This window comes from Mesoplodon mirus (genome assembly GCF_964341445.2).
Source record: "Mesoplodon mirus genome assembly, chromosome: 7".
NCBI classification, from domain to species: Eukaryota; Metazoa; Chordata; class Mammalia; order Artiodactyla; family Ziphiidae; genus Mesoplodon; species Mesoplodon mirus.
Genome location: NC_138983.1, coordinates 4,102,566 through 4,124,750, shown reverse-complemented (window position 1 = coordinate 4,124,750; position 22,185 = coordinate 4,102,566). Strand labels below are relative to the sequence as shown.

Sequence of the window (22,185 nt, the reverse complement as noted above, 5' to 3'; positions counted from 1 at the left end):
GTAGAGTAAAAACTGTAAAAAAAGTATGTTAAGACTGAGCAAAATGTCCCTTTATTTTAAAAATAAGCACCAAAGAGACTGAATCTTTAATTCGAAAAGAAGCTTTATATATTCTTTTATATGTCGTACAAGTTTGCGATAATATTGGGGACTCTCTTATAGCCACGAACATATATAGGTTTTGTTTAAAATCATCAGATCAATACACCCATTTCTTTAACTTGTAATTGCTCTGATTGTTGCCAGCCCCCGCCATCCCCCTCAGGCTCACGAATGCAGCCCCAGGGCAAGTTCTAAAGGTGAAGAGACGTCCACACCCCCAGCAAAACCAATTAGGAAGCTTCCGGTGGTCTTGTCCCAGGCGGAGAGGCGACTAATATTTCCAGCGATTTAACTTAATTTTTAATTTAAAAAAATGAGACAGGGCAGAGACCACTATTTCGCAGCCTTCCTTTCAGGGTGTTTTTCTAGCTGCCGGGGGTGGGGGGGATTGGGGACCCCCGCAAAAATGGACTGGCTAAGGTAGGAAGACAGTCCGCAGATTCCCCCAGGCGAGGAGGACAGGATGAAGGAAATGCTGGCCACCATCTTGGGCTGCTGCTGGAATTTTCGGGCATTTATTTTATTTTATTTTATTTTTTGAGCGAGCGCATGCTAGGCTGAAAGCCCTTTAACATTTAGGTTTACCCCCTCGGGCATTTGCAACGACCCCCCCGTGTGCGGGAATGAAGCCTCCACCAGTGTTGCCGGCTCTGCCCTGAGTCCCTGAATGTTAAATGGTTCCTGAAATTTACACGTGTTAATGAAAATGAAAGAAGATGTAGACGCTAAGATTCCTAGGCTGCCTCTCCGCCCGTGGGTGCCCTCGTGGCGTTCTCGGAAATGCGCCCATTCTCCCGGCTCAGATATAGGGTGTCACCGAACTCCAGAGTCCCCCCTCCATGCGGTCTCCCCAGGCTGCGTGTGGCCTGCCCGCCCTCCTAGCTGTCCCCCTCTGCAGAGCCACCTTCACCCAACCCCCAAATCCTGAGGGACCCACTCGGGGACGACAGGCCCCCCTGCACCCCTCTTCCCCGGTGGGGAGAAAGGCAGCCTCGGGACGATTTGCATTTCTATGAAAACCGGGCTTCGGGGGCAACTCCGCGCGGTGCCGGCGCGGCGCCTCCGGGATGGCTTTTGGGCTCTGCCCCTCGCCGCTCCCCGGCGCTCGGCGCCCGCGCCCCCTCCCCCTGCGCCCGCCCCCCCCCCCTTCCCGCTCCCATTCTCTGCCCGGCTTTGATCTCTGCTTCACAACAGTAACGTCACACGGACTACAGGGGAGTTTTGTTGGAAGTTGCAAAGTCCTAGAGCCTCCAGAGGGCTGTCGGCGCAGTAGCAGCTAGCAGCAGCGTCCGCGCGCTCCGGCGAGGGGCAGCAGGAGCTAGAGCCGAGCGCGGACCCAGCCCCGGACCCACCGCCGCCCCAGGCCGCCTAGCAGAGCCCCAGCCATGGCACACCAGCTCCTGTGCTGCGAGATGGAGACCATCCGCCGGGCGTACCCCGATGCCAACCTCCTCAACGACCGGGTGCTGCGGGCCATGCTCAAGGCGGAGGAGACCTGCGCGCCCTCGGTGTCCTACTTCAAGTGTGTGCAGAAGGAGATCCTGCCGTCCATGCGGAAGATCGTAGCCACCTGGATGCTGGAGGTGCGGGGCTCCGGGCGGCTCTCTTAGCACTTTCCTGCGACTTGTTGCGCAAACCCACTTTTCTTTGCCACTCATCACCCTCCCTTCCCTCCCACCCCAACTTTTGAAGTTTGCCAGAGTGTTGCTAGGAATCGTAGTTCCGAAATACATAGATATTCTGGGGATTTTTTGAACAAGGAGGGGGTGGGGTGGGGTCATTGGATATTCCCTTGGGGGGCAGCGGTCGAGGAGGGGTACCTTGGGGGAAAGCCACGACCGGGGCACCCCAGTTGGCTTCAGGGTTGGGGCCCGCAGGCTGGGCGCCCTTTGCGGCCCCCGCCTGGACCGCCACTGCTCAGCCCCCGCCTGCGCCAGAGCCCCGCTGCGCCTCTCCTCCCGGCCGCGCGGCCGCTGAGCCGCCAGCTCCAGGGGGAGGGGGCATAGATTTGATTTTTAAATTAATATCCATGGACACGTATGCAAGGGCCGCTCGTGCCAGTATTATGCGCCATCTTTGTTCTTTTATTGCAAAGCAAAAGTGTTTATTAATAATTGGGGGCAGGGTGGGGGTGGGGAGCGGCCGGCGAGGCGCTTGGGGCCGCCGCGAGGGGCCGTGCGGCCACCGGGAACCGGCGGGAGGGGCGAGGGGCCAGAGCTCGGGCAGCTGTGAGGGGACCCCGCTCGGGAGAGGGGGCCCCTTTGTTCAAGCAGTGAGTCCCGGGGCGCCCCGCACGGCCAGCTTGGGCCGGAGAGCACGCCGGGCTGCAAGGTCGCGTGGCCCCCGAGACGCTGGGGATTGACCCTCATATGCAGGGGTCTCAGCTTGGGGGACCTGTCCGGAGCGAGCCGGGGTCCAGGGGCACGTTTTCAGGCCTTCAGTGGGTTCCTGAGTGCACCGCAAGTATTTTAAAATAATTTTTAAAAGTGCGGCGTGGTGCCCTTGCGAGAGGGAAACAGCGCCCGCGCCCAGGGGGAAGGGGGGCCCCCGAGTTTGAATTCCTGGGGCTCTCCCTTGAGCCTGCAACGAGCTCCCGACCCCCGGCCTGGGTAAAGGATCGCCTGATGGTCATTTTCAGGGGTTTTTTATGTACCCAGTTAATTTTTTAATATTTTTAAATATTTTTTGAAAAGATGACGTCTGGGGAAATGCGGCGCGGCGGCCTGGGACGCCACCTTTGTGTCTCGCAGGCGCTGCGAGCGCGGCGCCCATCCCCGCGGCCCGCCCCGCGGCCCTGCACCCCATTTGGTGCCGACCCCAGGCCTGGAGGGTCCCGAAGCACCCACGCGGGCCGGGGTCCGCCGCCCGCGCGCGGCACACGCCGCCCAGCCGTGCCAGCTCCCGCCCCCACTGTGCCAGCCTTGCCGGGACTTTCCCTTTCAGTTTCGGGTGGGTGGGTTTGGGGGACTCTCGGGGAAGGGGGCGCGGCGGCGGCAGCTTCTGCCGCCCCCTGCCCTGACCCTCCTCGCTCTCGGGGCCCCGCAGCCCTGGCGCGAGCCGGGTGGGGGGCGCGAGGTCTCCGCAGAGGGGGCCGGGCGCTCCCGGTGGCGGCGGTCACGGCCCCCGGTGCCCCGGCAGGTCTGCGAGGAGCAGAAGTGCGAGGAGGAGGTCTTCCCGCTGGCCATGAACTACCTGGACCGCTTCCTGTCGCTGGAGCCCGTGAAAAAGAGCCGCCTGCAGCTGCTGGGGGCCACCTGCATGTTCGTCGCCTCGAAGATGAAGGAGACCATCCCCTTGACGGCCGAGAAGCTGTGCATCTACACTGACAACTCCATCCGGCCCGACGAGCTGCTGGTAACCCTGGGACCCCCACCGCCCCCGGATGCCCCGTTAGCCGTGGGACCCCGGGGGTGGGGGAGGTGCGGAGAGCCAGGGGCCCCTGCGGGCCGCTGAGAGACCCTCTTCCCCCAGGGAGGGCGGCCACACCGGTGGGGCCCCTCTCGAGGAGCGGACGGGACCCCCGCCGCCCCACCTCACACTTTCTCTCCCTCCGACTCCCACCGCCTCGGCGCCCCTAGCGCCGCGAAAAGTGGGCGGCGCGCGCCCTCTAGCGGCGGCGGCGGCGAAGGGCCCGCGCGAAAGACCAGACCTCGCGTTCCAGGTGTCGCGGGCTTCTCTTCTTCACCCGCGGAGGGTGGGCTTAATCAAGAACGGGAGCCTTTACGAGCGGCACCTTCTCTGTTTGGATGTGGGGTTGCGCGTTGTCCCCCCAACTTCCCGGACCCTCCATCACGCCCCATTCCTTCTCCTCGCCCCCTGTTGCATTGGGGTCCGCTCCTGCGCCTCTCTTTACGCACGTGTTCCTCCATTTCCGCAGCAAATGGAGCTGGTCTTGGTGAATAAACTCAAGTGGAACCTGGCTGCCACGACCCCGCACGACTTCATTGAACACTTCCTCTCCAAAATGCCGGTGGTCGAGGAGAACAAACAGATCATCCGCAAACACGCGCAGACCTTCGTTGCCCTCTGTGCCACAGGTAGGGTGCTGGCCGGGCCTCTGGGTGCCCCTGGAGGAGCTTCTTGCTCTCTGCCTCGGTTTCCCCATCCAAGGACATGGTCCCCAGGCTCCTCCACTCTCAGAAGCTTTCCTCTTTCCCTGTTCCGGGGAACAGAGGGCTGGGCTTCTTGTTGGGGCTCCAGGGAGGGGGCGTGGGCTCCTGGGCCCGGGCAGCTGAGGCTGGGCGGCAGCCTGCCTGCGTCCAGCTGATGTGGCTTCTGCTCCCCACGCCAGGCGGGGGTCACTACATGCTGAAAGGGGTTGACTTTGGCAGTCCAGCCTGCCTCCTCCCCCACCCAGTCCTTCCCGTGTCCTCAAGGAGCCTGAGCTGCGGGGGCCCCCTCCTGGCCTCTCCCTGGCTGGGCCACCTGCCAGGGGCGCCTACAGGGGTGGGGAGCGCCGGCCGGCAGTGCCTGGACCACGTGCTCTGGGCGGCCAGCAGCGGCCCTCGTGCGGGGGCGGCCAACAGAGGCGCTTGGCCGCCTGAGGCCCCGCCAGGGGCGCCGGAGGGCGGCTCAGCTCACTGCCCTGGGAGTGGCTTCCTAGCGGCCTGGGCTTGGGCTGCTGTGGTTGGCGGCAGCAGCAGGCCCTCCGTCCCTCCCCCGGCACCGCTCTGGACCGTCCCTGGGGGCCCCTCCCCAGCACAGCCCTCTCCCCAGCCCCCAGGCGGCCAGTCACTCAGAACCCAGTGAGACACACGGTGCCGCCTCCTGCTGGTCCCAGCCCTGCCCCTGAGCCCCTGCGACCTCTTCCTCCCCTCCGATCCCATGAGCTGGGCCCAGGACCCCTGGAGACCCTGATCGGAGGACCCTTGCCCCCATCCCGTCCAGCTCTGCCATGGGCCACCTCTACCCCTGGCCAGGCCTCAGCCGTCAAATCTGCTTGGGGCTCACTCGGCGTGACCTGAGGGTGACAGGGCACCAAAGGGGGGACTTGGCATCCTTCACCCCCTCCCCGGAAGGGGTGGAGCCCCTCCCCCAGCCTGCCACCTCGCATCACTGTCCTGATGTCTGGGCGCTCTGGTGGCCGGGAGTTCTGGGTTAGGAGAGCTGGGAAGATTCTGCTGGCCTCCCCACCCTCCTTTGCCAGCTCAAGGCGTGAACCCCTCTTTCTGAGTCCTTCCAAGCGAGCCATGGGGTGGGGGCAGACGAGAGGCCCGGATGAATCTGAGGGGTCAGGGCGCCCCTTCACCAGGCATTCCTGCCCCGCAGCACCCACCCTTGGGCGGGGATGGGGAGGCTCTCACCCGCGTCCCCTCAGCCTCCAGGGGCCAGCCCAGCAAAGCAGGCAGGGAGGCATTCTCTGGCTGGGACGCCTCTGAGAAGAGAAGCCTCCAGGGACTTCCCGGCAGCCTTTTATGGAGCTGAAAGTGGTTCAGAGAAACGGCAAAGTCTCCCACAGATAATGCAAAGAACACTTCCTGCGTGCCCTCCCCCCAGGATGGCTGGGGCAGCCTGGACCTCCCCCTCTCCCAGGACCCCAGGAAGCGGGGTGTGTAGCCCGCGTGGAGTGCTGGCAGCGCAGAAGCCGGGCGCAGAGGCTGTGAATGTGCTTGGTGCTGGCTGTCCAGCTACTGAGACTGTCCAGCACCCCGGCCTGGGCACACCTCGGGTGAAGGTGGAGGGATGGCCGGGGGTGACCCAGGTTTTCACATGCATTAGCTTCGGTGGGCCCCGGTGGGGGACAGGCAGGCCAGGGGAGGGAGGGGAGCGGCACCCCACCACGACCGGGTCCTGGTCCGTTGGAACCTGACACACAGCAGTGTCCTTAGTCACAAGGGGGCCCAAGATGAGAGCGACCTATTACAGCCTAAAAACAAACATTTTGTGAAGTGGAGTCCTGAGTAAAAGTCCTGGGAGATATTTTGCCCTCCGTGTAGCAAGGGTCCTTTTGAAAGGTACAGGGGGCCGGCGGGGGAAGGGTGGCCTCTGCTCTCCCTGGTCCGTGCGCCCTGCAGACCTGGGTTCCCGGGTGTGCATGGGGGCAGGAGGGGGCACGTCACCCATGCACAGAGTTGGGTTTTGCTCTGCTTTTAACCTGTGTACGGATATGTGCACGCAGTAGAGCGTTTCTTGTGCTGCGGCCCGTGAGTTACCTCTGAGGTTGGCACGTAACTGAGCTGAATGAATGGGCCTGAGCAGGGTCACTGGAGCGGTGCAGCTCCGATGCCCACTCTGGCCGTGGCCCACTGGGCTCTTTGCAGCCAGGCAGTGAATAGGAACAGCTATTGCAGCTTCCAAGCTGAAATATGCGGGCTTCTCAACTAAGCCCATAAACACGCCAAGGCACGCGCACACGTGCGTGTGCACGCACACACACAGCCTGTGTTTAGTTATTCCTTCCCTGTTGGACTGGGGTCTCGAGCTGCGGCCAGTCAGAACCTGTGCTCTGGCCACAGCGATTTCTGTGCAGTCCTGATTGGCCTCCATGAAAACCTCTCATCCCGGGCTTCTGGCTCTCAGACTGGGTGGAACTGCTCCAGTTTAAAGGGGAGAGAGGGCGCGCCTTGTGAAGGGCTTTCTTTTTTAAGTGGTCAGAGCGCCCAGCAGCAGCTTTGTCGCCCCATCAGTGTGGCCGCCTGGCTGCCTTTCTTCCTTCCCACCCCTCCACTGGCTCCCGCTCCGCTGAATGAGAGGCCCTGGCTGTTTATTCTCAGGGATGAAGTCTCAGGCCAGTGGGAGGGGCAGGGGGTGCCCCAGCCCCCGGGGGCCGCACTCCCTTTGTGCCCAGTCCCCTCCCACTCAGCTCACCGTCCAGTTCCTGGGCACAGGATGAGGTGATAGGGGCTGACCTTCTAGGGCCTGGCTCCACACTTAGAGGCCCCCTGGTTCAGATGCTGAAATCGGTGGCCTCCCCTGCCAGGAGTTTCTCGTTGGGAGCGACAGAAAGGCGGCCCACAGGCGCTGGGTCACCTCTTCAGTGTCCTTACGTCCGTGACGAGTGTGCCGTCAGGAGGGAAACCAGAAGTTTCCATGTCAGTGAGCTGCCAGGAAGTGACCCTGGAGCCCACCTGCCCAGAGGTGCAGCGTTTCGCAGCAGGTTGCAGAGAGCTGCCGAGGACGGGCAGATGAAGTAATGCTATAGCCCTGCCATGTCCCTGGAGGCAGATGAAGTGGGGATAAGCATCTGAGGGCAGTGGGGGGCTTCCCTGGGCCCATCTTCCCATGTGCAAGATGGCCACTCCCACTGGGACCTGGCAGCGCAGGCACTTGGGGTTAGTGTTGTAGGGGACGTGTCTGCTTCCTTGCGGGTTTTCCCCACCTTTCCTTTCGTCGGGCTTTTGTGAGTAAGTGACACATTCACAGGCTCACGTGCTAAGAGAAGGGAGTGAGCGATGACCCCTCTGCAGAGGCCACTGTGCCTCCTCCTCGTCCCCCCGTTGTCTCTTCCAGCAGCTGTTCTCTTGGTTAGCATTTCTGCTGTTTGCGGCGGGGGGTGGGGAAGGTGATGGGGAGGTTTTTTGTTTTTTTACCATTATTTATTTGGTTGCACCAGGTCTTAGTTGCAGCACTTGGGGTCCTTAGTTGTGGCATTCAAACTCTTAGTTGCAGCATGCCTGTGGGATCTAGTTCCCTGACCAGGGATCCAACCCGGGCCCCCTGCACTGGGAGCGCGGAGGCTTAACCACTGCGCCACCGGGGAAGTCCCTCTGCTGTTTTTAAATGAGCATCACAAGCTTGTGATCAGAGAGTCCGGCCCGGCTTCTGCTGTCGCTGGCGCCCACTTCCTGACCACCCCCTCAGGATCAGCCATCTGCGGGACAGGGCCTCAGGGGGGTCCAGGTCACAGGGGTCCTGCTGCATCCCTGCTCACAACCCCTTTGCCTCCCTCCCTCTCTGCAGATGTGAAGTTCATTTCCAACCCGCCCTCCATGGTGGCTGCCGGGAGCGTGGTGGCCGCGGTGCAAGGTCTGCACCTGGGAAGCGCCAACAGCTTCCTGTCCTATCACCGCCTGACGCGGTTCCTCTCCAAAGTGATCAGGTGTGACCCGGTAAGTGACCGCTCCGGTGCTGGCTGGGGGGCCTGTCCGGCACCGGGTACTAGAAGCATCCAGGGCCTGGGGGTCCCGAGCTGCAGTCGTCTGGTGGGAAGTGGCAGGGGCTGGGGCCACGTGGGGGACAGGCAGCCACCTGCGTCCAGAGGCACAGGACCTGGCCGTGGCCCTGGCACACGCTGCCTGGGGGCCACTCCACCCTGTCTCCTGGGGGCCTCCTTTGGGAGGAGAAACACCTCCCAGAACTTGCGATGGGAGGGAGGGTCCTCCCAGGCTTCTGGTGGCCCCAGGGGCGCCCAGGAGCCTAAACCCCTCCTAGGGTCGTGGCGGGGGGCCGTCAGGAAGAGGGGCCACACGGCAGGCGGGGTCGATGATCCGTGCCCTAATGGTATGTGGGGTGAGGCCCGGTCGAGCTTTGTCTGGGCGACAGCGTGGATGCCCAATAAATGGCCCCTTTACAAGGGCCCCTGTGAGGTCTCCCGTCCATAATGGGCCTGGTACAGACAACTTGTTTTTATGACCCCCTTTGAGAGGCTGCTGCTTTGGAAGCCGCAGTCCATTGTATCTTTTTACTTAAAAATGCCACTGTCTTATTCCCCATTCTTTTCTTTTTTTTTTCTCAAAGAGTTAAAATAACAATTACAAGGGTTTGGGGCTTCACCAGATTAGACCAGCGAGGTTGGTGGCGGGGGTCACTGCCAGGCCCACTAGTGTCCCGAGTAGGAGCCAGTGACCGCCTTGACCCCGATCCCCGGTCCAGGTCCAGCTCTGGCTCCGGCCGCTTCTGGTGGTCCACCCTCGAGCGCCCAGGAGGCTCGGGGAGGAAAGCTGGGTGTGAGATGGATGCCTGCCTGTCCTCTGCCAGCGGTGCTTGGCCGCCAGCCTGCATGACCCCCAGAGGAGGATGCCTTCTTGTTTGTAGGCGCGGGCAGCTCGGTGGCCCCCTGGGAGGGGGAGGCATCCTCGCCTGGCTGCCAGGGCCAGCGCCATCCCCCAGCTAGAAACGTCACAAACAGCGCTGTCTACAGACAGTGGTAGGAAATCACTGTGTGATCCCTTATCTGAATAGAGATTATTTTAATTAGATCTGAAGCAAAATGCCTTACGGCTGAGGAATGGTGGGAGGAATCAGTTGAGGCTGAAATTTGTTAGCCTGGTGACCGGGTGACAAACGTCAATGAGCTCAGACACAGCAAATTCTGGGCTGTGGAGGCCCCGGGGCCTCCCCTAGAGCTGGCCCCCGTGGTCACAGTCTGCTCTTCACGGGGTCAGGCTGCAGTGCCAAGCAGGCTGCCGGGAGGAGGAAGCGTGGGCCGTGGACCTGGAGGATGCGCCGGGGCCTGCAGAGAGGGGAGGACCCTCCTGTATGCCTCTGCTCTCCGCTCCACAGCACGGCCCCCCAAGTTACAGGGGCCAGGGAGCCATCCCTGGGGGGCTGCCTTCAGTGGGTGGGTGGAGGCTCTCGGGCCTCAGTAGACCGTGGTGGGTGTTTGGATCAGAGCCTGAGGAGGCCGTCAGGAGTCTTGGGCCTCAGTTTCCTCCTCTGTAAAATGGGGCCTTTTGCACCTTCCCTGCCTCCTCCTCTGCCGTGATGAATACTGAAAGGGTGGGTAGGAAAGCCCCCCCGCCCCATAAGCCCTGTCCCCTTGGGAGATCTCCAGGGATTCATTCAGAAGCCTTCTTGGCCTGGCTTCACTTCTTTGGGGCGGGGTACACCGTTTCCAGCCCCATCTAGGAGGAAGTTAGCAGCGCTTTCTCCGTGCTGAATCTCGTTCCTGTGGGAAAGGCATGGGTCTGTTTCCCAGGCTGCCCTGGAGCCTTTCCCTGGTTCTAGAACAGAAGCCCTGTGTGGCATCCCAGGAGTTGGGACAGCCTCTCTGTTCAGATCCGGGAGCCGCGGCTGCCCGGCTGCGGGCAGCGCCTTCGAGCTGCTGGGAGATTTGCCCGCGGTGGGACCAGGAGAGGCCCCCGGCCTCCGGGGTTCCTCCTCTCCATTGAACACGCGGGGTGGTCGCTGCCGGGAGCTGTGCGCGGCCGGAGCGTCTCCCAGGACGCAGGCCCGAACTGGAGAGGACAGGGATAAAGGCCCCAGGGCCGCCCAGCATTCATCCTCGGTCAAGCACGGCCTAACGCTTTTGACGGCCATTCATCACGGAATGCTGGGTTCACTGCGAGGGCTGACACGGCAGAGGTTAAGGCCGAAAAGCGGGGCTCAGAGGGCCTCCCCATCCCGGATCAGATGGCGTTGAATTCGCTGAGGGCAGCGGTGGGGCTGGTGGGAACCTGGGCCCAGAGATGAGAGCCCTGGCGAGGAGTTCCAGCGAGCGGCCGGGCAGGCAGAAGCCTCGGGGCAGGTGGGCAGGAGCGTCTGTGTCCACCGGAGCCCTTGGGTGCTGAGTGGGCTCACCCGTGGGCTTTTCAGGCCGGGAGGGCAGCTGGTGGGCAAACAGGGTCCCCACTGTCGATCCTGGGGTCTGGGCGGCGGTTTCCCGGGTTTGGGGGAGGCGGCGTTTTTGGTGAGCGTTGGGAAGGGGCCCCTCGGTGCGGACCGCCTCCTGAGGACCCGTCTCGCGCAGGACTGCCTCCGCGCCTGCCAGGAGCAGATCGAAGCCCTCCTGGAGTCCAGCCTGCGCCAGGCCCAGCAGCAGAACTTGGACCCCAAGGCCGCGGAGGACGGGGAGGAGGAGGAGGAGGCGGACCTGGCCTGCACGCCCACCGACGTGCGTGACGTGGACATTTGAGGGCGCCGCGGCGGGGGAGGGGCCGGCCCGGGCTCCGCGGACGGAGCCGCCATCGGAAGGCAGCCCGCCCTTCAGTGTCTTGGTGTTTTCCTTTGCTCTTTCTCCCTTTTGTCTCTGAGTTAAGCAAAAGAAAAGAAACGTCCCCGAAAACCTATCTTTAAGGGAAAAAAAAAAATAAGGAGAGGAAAAAATAGAATTTGCATAACCCTTAGCTGGAGGGGGGAGGAGGGTTGTGCTACAAAAATAGAGGATTTTATACCCCATAATCAACTAGTTTTTATATTCATGTGTTTGTGTCTCTGTGTTATAAGGTAGGCGTTAACACAAGAAGCGAGTCTGCAGGGGAGGATTAGATTTGATTCTTATGTGTTTCAAACAAACAAAAAGCATAAAAACGTTTAAAAAAAAATAGGAAAAAGTCCACAACCCATTTTTAAAGTAGAAGAGGGTTTTAGATAGAACTCTACCCGTGTGCTTCTCCTAAGGGCACAGCTTTAAAGCGGTTCTAGGCATCCTGTATCTCGCTTATGCATGTAGTCACTTTATAAGTCATTTGTTTATTTTATTTCGTAGGTAGGCATGTAACCTCCACCTTGTCAATGGCTGATGTAACCTCTCGGCTAGGGTAGCGTAGAGTTCGGCATTTTCAAGGCCTGATCCTCTTTCTGCCTGTGGACCAACCACCTGAGGGGTTTGTCGGGCGCCAGCCTGCGCCTCGGTGACGGAAGGCCACCTCCGACTCCTAGCGTCCGCTACTAGAAAGAGAAACCGCAATAGTGACCTAATATATTCTATTTTTATAATCTTCATATTTTTGTAGTTACCTGTTTATGAGGTGCTGGTTTTTCACCCAACAGATCTGCAGCCTGCTCACATCCAGGTGAAATCTACAGCTGTTTTTTTGTTTTTTTTGTTTTTGTTTTTTGTTCCTTCTCAATATTCCAAAACCATTCCATTTCAAAGCACTTTCAGTCTCTAGGTGACATCTCTGTGTATGTTGTGTGTGGAGGGGGCGGGGAACGGTTTCTTAATGGAATGGTTTGGGAATATTCCAGTACTTGGGTGCAGACAGGATGGCGAGGCAGGTGCTTGTCAATATGGTGTTAGCGAAAGGGAGGTGATGTTTTGGAGGGGGCTAGGTTCCGGTCAAGGAGAAGAAAATGTGCATTCATTCTCACACTGCCAGGATGATGTGTTCCTTTCCTTTTCTGTAGAGAAGTTGAAGTTTAGGAATCCTTCAGTGCCAACTGGTGTTTGAAAGTAGGGGCCTTAAAGGTTTACCTAGAGAACCAGCAGTTTCAGAGTTATCTTTAGATGTTTTGCAACGGAAGGTTTTTAAACACTAAAATATATAATTTATAGTTAAGGCTAAAAAGAATATTTATTGCAGAGGATGTTCGTAAGGCCAGTATGATTTATAAAGTAATGCAATCTCCCCTTGATGTACACACACACACACACACACACACACTTTTCTGCCTTAGATGTTGCAGGTGTAGGACAGTTTGTTAAAGTTAGGTCCTTTTAGAAGAGAGGGAGAAAAATCCCGAGAAAAAAACACAAAGACATGGATTTGGCTAATTTGGCCTGATTGGCTTTTTGCAGAGTGATCCAACTGGAGAGGTGTCAGAGTTATAAGCACAATTAGGATGCTGGAAACAAGTTCAGTTCCAAGTTCAGTTCCAATACGATCTCATCCCCGAACCCTCCTTTCAAAAAAGAAATTTAGCAACCGCTAGATAATTTGCACATCTTGGCTATGTACCTTTTTGTAATTATTCTGTAGGGAGTGTTGAAGGGAGCGAGGAGGTGAGGGAGGAAGTGTGTGGAGGGGAGGTGGGCGGGGACCACGCGAGGGACAGGCTGCGGCTCCATTTTTCTTTATTCGCTGCTACCGATAACTTCCCAGTACAGTTTGGAAACAGATGCATATCGCTTCTCTTATCTTTCACGTTGTTTTGCTGCTATTGGAGAATCAGTTTTTTTTTGTTTTACAATGTCATATACTGCCATGTTCTAGTTTGAATTTTCTCATAGAAAAAATGTATTACGGATGCCTTTTTTTTTTTGGTAGTGTTTTTTTTTTTTTTTTTTTTTTTATGTGATCAATTTTGACTTAATGTGATTACTGCTCTATTCCAAAAAGGTTCCTGTTTCACAATACCTCAAGCTTCACTTAGCCATTTGCAGACCAGGTGGTCAGGCTCTGTCTGCTGCTTCGGCAGACAGACACGCGGACGAGATCCCAAAAAGGACCTGGTGGGGATCCCCACCCCGCCGGGCCGCGTTCACGAGGACCCCCGGGCGCCTCTGGAGACAGGCCATGTCCGTTTCCTTTGCCCTGCGCCTGTTATGCTGGACTCTCCATCTGACCTGGGATTTACCATCATCGTAGTTTTTACAGCCCGTATCGTTCTTTGCGTATAGCTATGAAAGTTGCATTATTATTATTATTATTATTATTGTAACAAGTATGTCTTAATGTGCCACTGTGGTGCTGTGCTGTAGGACTCGGTCATTTGGCATGATTGGAATCGCTTCTGGCCCGTGTCACAGTTTGGGGTGTGTTGTATCTGTTTATTAGTGTTCTGTTTGTTGTTCTGGTCATTTAGCAAAAATGCTCCTTTAAAGAGACTTCAGATCTCCGTGAAGCCACAGCCAACAGTGCTGTGTGCCCAAGAGCCACCTAACGCGCTGCCGAACCAAAAGGATTTGCACCGTCCGCGGCGGCCCCAGGCGGGGCAGCCCGTGCGCTTCAAGGCCATTGGCAGGTGCAAACCCGCCCCACCCCACCCCTGCAGGAACACTGCTTCCGCTTACCTCAACCATTCTGGCTGCGGCGTCTCTGTCTGAACCAAACGGGGTCCGTGAGGGACGGTCTGTCCGTGGTTGGGGGTGAGATGTGTGTGCTCGAAGGCCAAAGGCCAGTGGCAGGTCCGGGAGCACAGGAAGTCTGTCCCGTGACCAGCAAGTCTGAGGGTCCGGGCAGGCAGGCACTTGGGGGTCTGTGTGTGTTTTTGGTTGCACACCACGGTGTTTCCCAGCACAGACATGTAACCGGCACGTTTCCAGCAGGAAACAAGACAAACGTGAAAAGTCTAGAAATAAAATTGGTAAAACCCCAGTGCAGTGCCCGCTTGTCTGTTTCCTGGGGTGGGCAGGGAGCCAGGGCCATGCACCCCAAGTTCCTTGGATGGGGGTGGCAGGCGGGTAGGGGGCCTGCCTCGGCCCTGGGGACACTGGGGCCAGGCCATCCTCTGTCATGGGGGGCTGCCCTGGGCACCGTGGGCTGTTGGGCTGCATCCCCGGCCTCCACCCGCTAGATGACAGGACCGACCCCAGTCGTGACAACAAAAATGCCTCCAGACGTGGCCAGCGGTCCCCTGGTGATGCAGAAGGAGGGTGTGATGCCCTCCCAGCCGGGAGGAAATCCGGACCAGAGGTCTGTAGTGGGAGAGGGCCGCGTGGACCCCCTCGAGTTTGAGGACGGGCTTGCAGGCTGCCCCGACCACCTTAGACTACGGCTCTGGCCCCGGTGACATGACCCCCGTTGATCAGCCGCCTCCCAGCCCACGTCTGGCCAGTTCGCCCTCCCAGGTTATTTGCAGATAGGAAAGTAAATAAATGCGTTAACCCTCTTCTGGCGCAAACTGCTGTTTGCTCTGGGTGAATCATGGCCCCAAGGTGCCCTGAGCTCGGGGGGAACAACACCAGTGTCTGGGCAGCGGTCCAGTGGCCTTTCACACGGACCCGGCGACCTGGGAGGCCTGGTGGACACCTGTGACGTCCACCTTTGGGCTCCAGATGCCTGCGAACTGGCCGCATTCCCAAAGCCGGTGGAGGTGGGAAGTGAATCTTGGTCCCAGCTCTGCGGGGCCGGGGCCTCTTCCCAGAGCCTGGGGGTCCCCAAGGTGCCCTCATCCCCCAGCTGTGCATTCAGCGAGCGCTCCAGAGCCAGGAGGAGGCCTGGGTCACGCGCCAAGGATGGCACTACTTGCCAGGTCAGTTCACCGCAGCCCTAATGAAGCGCCTGCCATGTGCCGGCCTGCCCAGGGGGTGCCCAGGGGTCGGTGGGGCCTGTAGCTTCTGGGAGGAGGTGGGGTGTGCAGGCGCCAGAACTGCTGCCGCCCTGCCCCCGGGGCCTACAGGGTGCGCTGAAAGGGGGTCCCGTACAGCAGGGGACCGAGGGACGTCAGAGCCTCGGGAGGTGCCCTGAAGCCCAGGGCCTGCTCTGCACCGCCGCGGTGGCTCAGCCCCGGGGACCCACTAGTCTGTGTCAGCACCGGGGCTCAATGACATCGACGGCCACGGGCGTACAGAGGGGCCCAAGCGAGGCTCCGACGCCGCGAGGGCCTCGGGGTATCTTGAGGGGCAGGGGCAACACTCTGCATTAAGTTCCAACGAGAACCTGGGCAGAGGAAGCCGGGGGGCCGGCCTGCACTCCACAGGGAGCTGGACGCACAGGACACCAAGCCTGCGGGGCTGTTTGATGGTTTCTAACGTTGCAGGTGGAAAATCTGTTTGTGGGCTGACAGGTCGGACAGTGGAAAGGAAGAGGGCATGACGGGGAGGTGGCCTGTGAGGCACAGGGGGAGGGGGGGAGGCAGGGGCAGGGGCGCGGATGGGACCCAAAGTACACAGAGGGTTTGGGCCGAGTGAGGAGGGGCCCGGAGCCCCCCAGGGCCGAATCCCCAGCCATGAGGCCCCCGGAGGAGGGGCAGCAGGCTTCTCTCAGTTATGCCATGGGCCCAGACCTCTCCAACCGCCCACGTCAGCTCGGGCATCTCCTCATGGGGACCCCCCCGTGGGGGTCTGGCTGCCCTGTGCATATCAGGAAAACAAAAACTGGCCTTTGGAGACAAAGCCTTCCAGTGTCCACTCCACTGCCCCCTCCCGGAAGCCCGAACGCCTTCTCTCACTCCGGCCCATGGCCACTCACCTGGGGCCTCCCTGCCTCGCAGCCAGTCTCCCTGCCCCAGGCGGGCCCACCACCCTCTGCCAGAACCCCCTGGGGCTTCTAGCTCCTTCCGGCTCCATCCAGGGTCCTGGGACCTGGCCCATCTCTCCAGCCTCACCCCCCCCATCTCCCCCCAGCCTCACCCCCCGTCTCCCCCAGCCTCAGACTCTTCATTCCCCGAAGTTTCTGCCCAGGGGACTGCAGGACACACCAGACTACTTCCGGCCTCCAGTTTTGTGCTGGAGTGCCCACCCCCTGCTCTCCCCCAGGCTCACATAAGACTCTCTACGGTGTTCTCCACCCTGCCCCAGACAGGTGGCTCTGGGTGGTCCAGGAACCATTACACGTGGTGTTTCCCCTCCGGGCTGTGAGCCCTTGAGGACAGCTGTCTGGCTGGTCCTTCTCTGCCCACGCCCTGCACCCCGCCTGCACGCAGCGGGTGCTGAGCAGTAGGGCCGCGTGCGGGCTGCGGGCTTTGTGAGCTGCCGAGGGCTGGGCCCTGCCTGACCCGGGTGCCGTGGGCAGACCCCGAGTTGTGAGGACTCGGGGGCTGGGGGGCTCCCCATGGGCCGGGAGCATCTCATTGCCCTGACGAGGCCCGATAAGCCTCGGGACACAGCCTGGGCACTAAGGCGAGTCAGTTCCCTGCCAGAGCCCCAGATTCGAGGGGCCACAGGGCAGGCGTGTTTGCAGAGGTGGGTACTGCTGGGACTCTGGGCGCCAGGCTCCCCACCTTCCCTCTGAGCCCGTCCCTCCTGGAAGCCCGGCAGCAGCAGGGCTCGGCTGTCCCACCACGAGGCCAATCCCAACTCCGGGGGGCGGCTGCATGGGTCGTGTGTCCCGCACGCTGGGCTGGCCTCCGCCGTGCACAGGGCTCTGTCAGCCCAGGAATGTCTTTGATCAGGAGTTTATGCACAGGGGACGCAAGCCCCCAGCCTCTAATCCGTTCCCACAGTCCCCCTGCCCGCCGGCCCCTGCCCTGAGCCACACCTCGGCCCAGCAGACAATAGCCACGGCCGGTGGGCGGGCAGCGCCAGGGACAAGGGCCGGAGGCCCACATCCGGGGGCATTGTCACCGCCACTCACAGGGCGCACAGGAGGATGGGGAAGCTCTTGGCTCAAGGGCTGCCGTCGGCCCAGAGCCTATCAAAGACGGCAGCGTCTGTTAATCCTTTCAAGTTACAACTAGCAGCGAGACAGCCTCCCCAGGGCGGTCCCTCTAGAGCAGACCCGTCTAGCTGGAGGGTCTACCCACATTCTGGACCCCAAGCCCGCCGAGCACGCCGGGCTGTGTTCCTTCCCTGGTCCCATCGCAGGAGGACAATACCTCAAGTTCACCCAGCACGTACTGGGGGCCAGGCATTGTGCTAAGGGCCAAACACACCATTTCTCCCTACATCTTTTTGTTGTTGTTGTTTTGTTTTGTTTTTACGGCCGTGCCGCAGGGCATGCGGAATCTTAGTTCCCTGACCAGGGATCGAACCCGCGCCCCCTGCATTGGGAGTGCAGAGTCTTAACCACTGGACGGCCGGGGAAGTCCTCTCCCTAAATCTTGAAACAGCCCCCAGGGGTTGGTGACAGGCAGGGGACACACTGGCGAGGGGGCCCTGTGGAGCCCACGTTCCTCTCGCAGGTCCAAGTATTCCCATCTTCCAGGTCAAGGGTAGGCAGGCTTCTCCACAAAGGGCCAGATAGGGAGTGTTAGGGGCTTTGCTGGCCATGGTCTCCGTCCAGCTCCTCTATTCCACTGTACGGAGCAGGCAGCCACAGAGGACAGCACGGCAACGAGCACAGCCAGGCGGGATCTGGGCTGAGGGTGGGAGTCAGCCGATTCCTGCCGGGGACAAGTAAACCGGGACCCAGAGAGGTGAAGTAACTGAGCCAGGATCACATGGCGGGGAACTGACCGAGCCAGGCCAGTGGCCGAGTTTGTGTCTCTGGGGCCTGGGCCCCTGGCAGTCAGTTTGGCTGCCTTGCCGAGAACGAGGTCTTCAAAAATGGGCCTGAAGAAAACGCACGAAGTCTTCAAGTATTTTCACCCAACGGTCAGTGCGTGCACTCGGGGCGGCCCTGCTTTGCCAGGAGGCCCAGGGGTCAAGTTCAGGTCCACCCACATCCAAGACTTCAAGTCAGCGGCCCCTGCGGTCAGGGCAGTGTCTTGGTCAGCCGGCCTGGAGAAGGGTGGCCAGGCATGCAGGCAGTGTCGCCCGACATGGTCAGTCATCGTTTGAAAAACACTCTCTCACACATGAGCACGTTTTAGAGGAAAAGACCTAGGAGTTGGATCTCAGCTCTGCAACTTGCAGGCTGTGCGGCTTCGCCTTCTGGGCCTCAACCTTCTCACGCATAAAATGGGGATAGTGGCGTCTATGAGAAGGGCGGCTCCGAGAGGGCATCCTAGCGTGTGTGACACACCCAGCACGGAAGTGGGGCTCAGTCAGTCTGTTCGGTGACCGCCTCCTGGGGTGGCGCGAGGACCGACGGCTCGACGTCCATGAAGCATTGAGCACAGTGCCTGGTGCACAGGCACCAATCAGTAAATGTCACCGTACTGTCGGTGTGACCACCACCATCCCGTGCATCGTGCAGGTGTGCAAGGAGGCCCCGCTGGTCCCCGGGGGGTGGTCGAGGCCATCCTTATTCCCCTCCTCTGGCAGTTCTTGGTCTTTGTGCCCACACTGAGCCCCCCACCTGGTGTTGAAAGCACCCAGATTTCACTCGGTGCGAACCACTGTTCTCAGCTCTGTGGCTCAGGTGGGACTGACCCCATCCCCAGCTCCAGGACAGGCGCCAATGGGCTCAAAGCCAACAGCACATCTGCCCCCCAGGACGAGTGGCAGGTTCAAGGGTTGATGTGAAATCTAACAGCCAACGAGACTCAGGGAGACATTTTCTGGAGCTTCTGGAAAAGAGAGCACTCCACTCTGTTCCTTAGGACTCCTGGGGGCTGGCACAGCCCGTCTGCCCTGATAGGGGCGTCCGTGGTGCCACGGCCACAGGATGGAGCCCGAGCGTGAAGCCGGTCGTGCAGGAGAGCAAGAGGGGGACCAGGTCTCCAGACGAGCTGCTGGAGACTGCCCATCACAGCCCCTTACTGTTTGAGTCCATTTGATATGAGTTTCCTAGCATTTTCAAAGCTTCTTAACTATCACACCGTATGTGTGTTTTCTACCTTTTCTAGATGTAACATGTATTACTGATATAAACAACAGGGGCTGAGGCCAGGGGAGAGCTTCAAGCCAGCCTTCACTGGCAGACCCTGTCTCGGCCTCTGTACAGAGCCAGCGGGGTCCCCCAAAGGCAGCAGCCTCTCGGGGGAGGGAGCCGGGGGGCTCCTGTGCCTTGAGATAACAGCGTCTTTCTGGGGTGTAGGTACCACCTGCCCCTCAGCGCAGCGGAGACCAGGGAGCTGAGGCAAATGCCTTAAGAAGGAAGCTCCCCGCACGTCAGGCCAGGAAGAGGGGTCTGGACATGCCCGCGTCCTGCCTCTTCACTCAGCAGACGGCCAGACAGCCCAGACCTCGTTACCAGTGTCCTGGGGCTGCTATAACAAGCCACCACAGAGTGGGCGGCTACATCAACAGACATTTATTCTCTCACAGTCCTGGAGGCCGGGGCCGTGCTCCCTGCCCCAGGTCTCACGGCTGCTGGAAACGCCCGGCGTCCCTTGGCTTACAGCCGCCTCACTCCGTTCTCAGCCTCTGCCCTCGCACGGCTGCTTCTCCTCCATGTGTCTCTCTTTACACGGCATTCTCCTCTTCAAGGACACGGTCATGTGAGACGTAGGGCCCCCTACTCTAGTACAACCCACCGTAACACACACCTGAGTCACAGCTGCAAAAACCCTATTTCCAAAGGTCACATTCACAGGTACCAGAGGCTGGAACTTCGTCATATCTTTTAGGGGACATGGTTCGACTCAACAGATGTGTCTGAGCTCTCAGAGCTAGGGAACCTGTTCATGGAGCACCCTGGGATTTCAGGGGCGCATGCCCACCAAAAATAATGGAAGTTCAATAAATCCTTGCTGAAAGGATGGAGACAGCCCGCCACCAAGTCTTCAGTTCCATGGCCGTTTACTTGGGGCATGGGGTCCCCTGGCCCACCACACTCCTGAGTGGGTAGAAACAGGATCATATTCAGGTATCACTCCAACCCTAGGGAGCAAAGGCCCAGCTGATCTGATAAAGAGCACCAGGGAGATGGGGCCAAAGTGCTGTCTCCACAGGGGCCCCCAAGGGACACAGCAGCAAGGACCTCAATGTCAGGTGAGGAGTTTAATCAGCCATCAGAGCTATGGAGAAGTTCACAGGCAAGGAGTGACTGTCCTTCTTGGGACACTGAAGCCCCCCTGAGCCCCCAAGTCCTGGTGGCTTGGATAGGCCCGTCCCTCTGGGGGTCTGGCCCAGCACCTGCCCGACTCTCGTGTCCTTTGAGAACTGAACGCTGTGCCTGCTTTTCTCTGATGGATCATACTCGCTTGGGGACACGTTTCCTGGGCCGCAAGCTGGTTCCTCACTTCACTCACTAAGGAATGGAATGACTGTGGAGTTGGGACGACCTCACCAGTTACTTACAGGTTTTGATCTCTCCAAATTACGCTGTGTTTTCAGGTAGGGTGGAAGAGACATTCTCCACGGTGCTGAGCTCAAATGAAAGCTCACAAAGCGAGTCATGACAAGGTCACCTCCTCCAAGAAGGCTTCCTGCCCACCTTCCCACTCCCTTATCCCCCAGGCAGAGCTGAACGCCCCCACCCCCACCCCCGCCTCCAGGCTCCCCATCCATCCCTCAGTGAGCCGTGCTCAGAGGGTTGAGGGCAGCTGATGGCCCACGCGGTCCCTGCCTCTCCTACTGCAGCCAGCACGGGTCCCTTCCCATAAAGCCGACTGTCTCCGCCGCGATCAGCTAGATGCAAGACTGGTCACACAGACAGGCTGTGAATTATCAGGAAAATGAGACTCTGTTCTGGCTAAGAATAATTTAAGCAAACCCCTTGACCCCCACTGTGCTTAGGCCTGAGGTCAGCCACTTACTGCGACCGCTGGCACATCACTCAACTGGGAGCCCCAGGCCACCATCTGCCAGGGTGAGGGGGGCAGGCAGCGACCCCACCTCACAGGCTTTGTGGGCACTTCAGTGACCCAAGGAAGGTCAAGGCGGCCACGAGCAGCCACTCGGTAAATAAGACTTCTTATCCCTTCCTCCAAATCACTTCATTCTTTTCTCACCGCTGGGTAGAGAAAAACAACAAGCTGAATGTGAAGTAAAAGTAAGCGTCCGGGACTGGGTTCTGGCCTGTGGGTGGATGTTTCCCACCACCCACCACGGTGCCTCTGAGAGTACAGTTCCAACGTGGTAAGTTCAGGTGGATTGGTTAGCCTGCTTATTCCCAATTACTAATGTTCTAAAAAATAAAATGAAGTAACTTCAACTTTTTTTTTTAATAAAATTTATTTATTTACCTATTTATTTTTGGCTGCGTTGGGTCTTCGTTGCGGTACGCAGGCTTCTCTTTGCACTGGCTTCTCTTGTTGCGGAGCACGGGCTCTAGGTGCACAGGCTCGGTAGTTGTGGCACACGGGCTTCGTTGCTCCGCGGCATGTGGGATCTTCCCGGACCAGGGCTCGAACCCGTGTCCCCTGCATTGGCAGGCGGATTCTTAACCACTGCACCACCAGGGAAGTCCCAAAGTAACTTCAACTTTTAAGTGCAATGGGCTTCTTCTCTCCCAAGTTAAGTCTGTCCAGGCAGCCAGACAGGGTGTCTATTACAGGCCACCCTGTATTCACCCTATGGCTGAATTATGTCCCCACAAAAATTCATGTTGGAGTCCTGCCCCTCAGAACCTAGAATGTGACTATATTTGGAGATGGGGCCTTTAAGGAGGTCATCAAGGTGGGCCCCAATCCAACAAGGGCTGGAGTCCTTAAAGCAACACCCACACACACAGGGACGACTGTGTGAGGACACAGGGAGAAGACAGCCGTCTACGCACCAAGGAGAGGCCTCAGGAGGAACCGGCCCTGCCCACACCAGGATCCCAGATTCCAGCCTCCAGGACTGGGGACAGTGAATGCCTGTTGTTTAAGGCACCCACTGTGCAGCATTCGCTGTGGCAGCCCCGGCTGGCTAATAATGTGGCACAAAATATGCTGGGAGTTCCCGACAGGGAACAGCAAGCAGGCCGGAGCCGTGGGGCATCTACGAGCCCCTGGAAAGGGGGAAACCCAACAAGGGCTAATATCCAACAGGACCAGGTGTAGGTGGACAGGAAGGGACGGGACGGGATGGGATGGGGGAGGGGCAAGCAGGATACCTTTGCCTGCAAACCA

The 22,185-nt window shown here is 59.3% G+C and overlaps 1 protein-coding gene across 1 annotated transcript; it reads left to right on the top strand.

Annotated features, from left to right (window-relative positions):
• The first annotated feature begins 1,307 nt into the window (after positions 1–1,307).
• Positions 1,308–14,018, top strand: CCND1 (cyclin D1). The gene is made up of 5 exons (XM_082629143.1): positions 1,308–1,685; positions 3,241–3,456; positions 3,980–4,139; positions 8,002–8,150; positions 10,730–14,018. Exons 1-5 carry the CDS (start codon positions 1,488–1,490, stop codon positions 10,892–10,894), a joined length of 888 nt encoding a protein of 295 aa, XP_082485269.1. The 5' UTR covers positions 1,308–1,487; the 3' UTR covers positions 10,895–14,018.
• Positions 14,019–22,185: the final 8,167 nt, after the last annotated feature.

What these genes read in the sequence shown, in the direction of transcription:
- CCND1 (XM_082629143.1), top strand. Translation starts at nt 1,488, where the DNA reads ATGGCACACCAGCTCCTGTGCTGCGAGATGGAGACCATCCGCCGGGCG. An exon ending in TAGCCACCTGGATGCTGGAG is followed by an intron (nt 1,686 to 3,240) that starts GTGCGGGGCTCC and finishes GTGCCCCGGCAG; the next exon opens with GTCTGCGAGGAGCAGAAGTG. An exon ending in AAGTGATCAGGTGTGACCCG is followed by an intron (nt 8,151 to 10,729) that starts GTAAGTGACCGC and finishes CGTCTCGCGCAG; the next exon opens with GACTGCCTCCGCGCCTGCCA.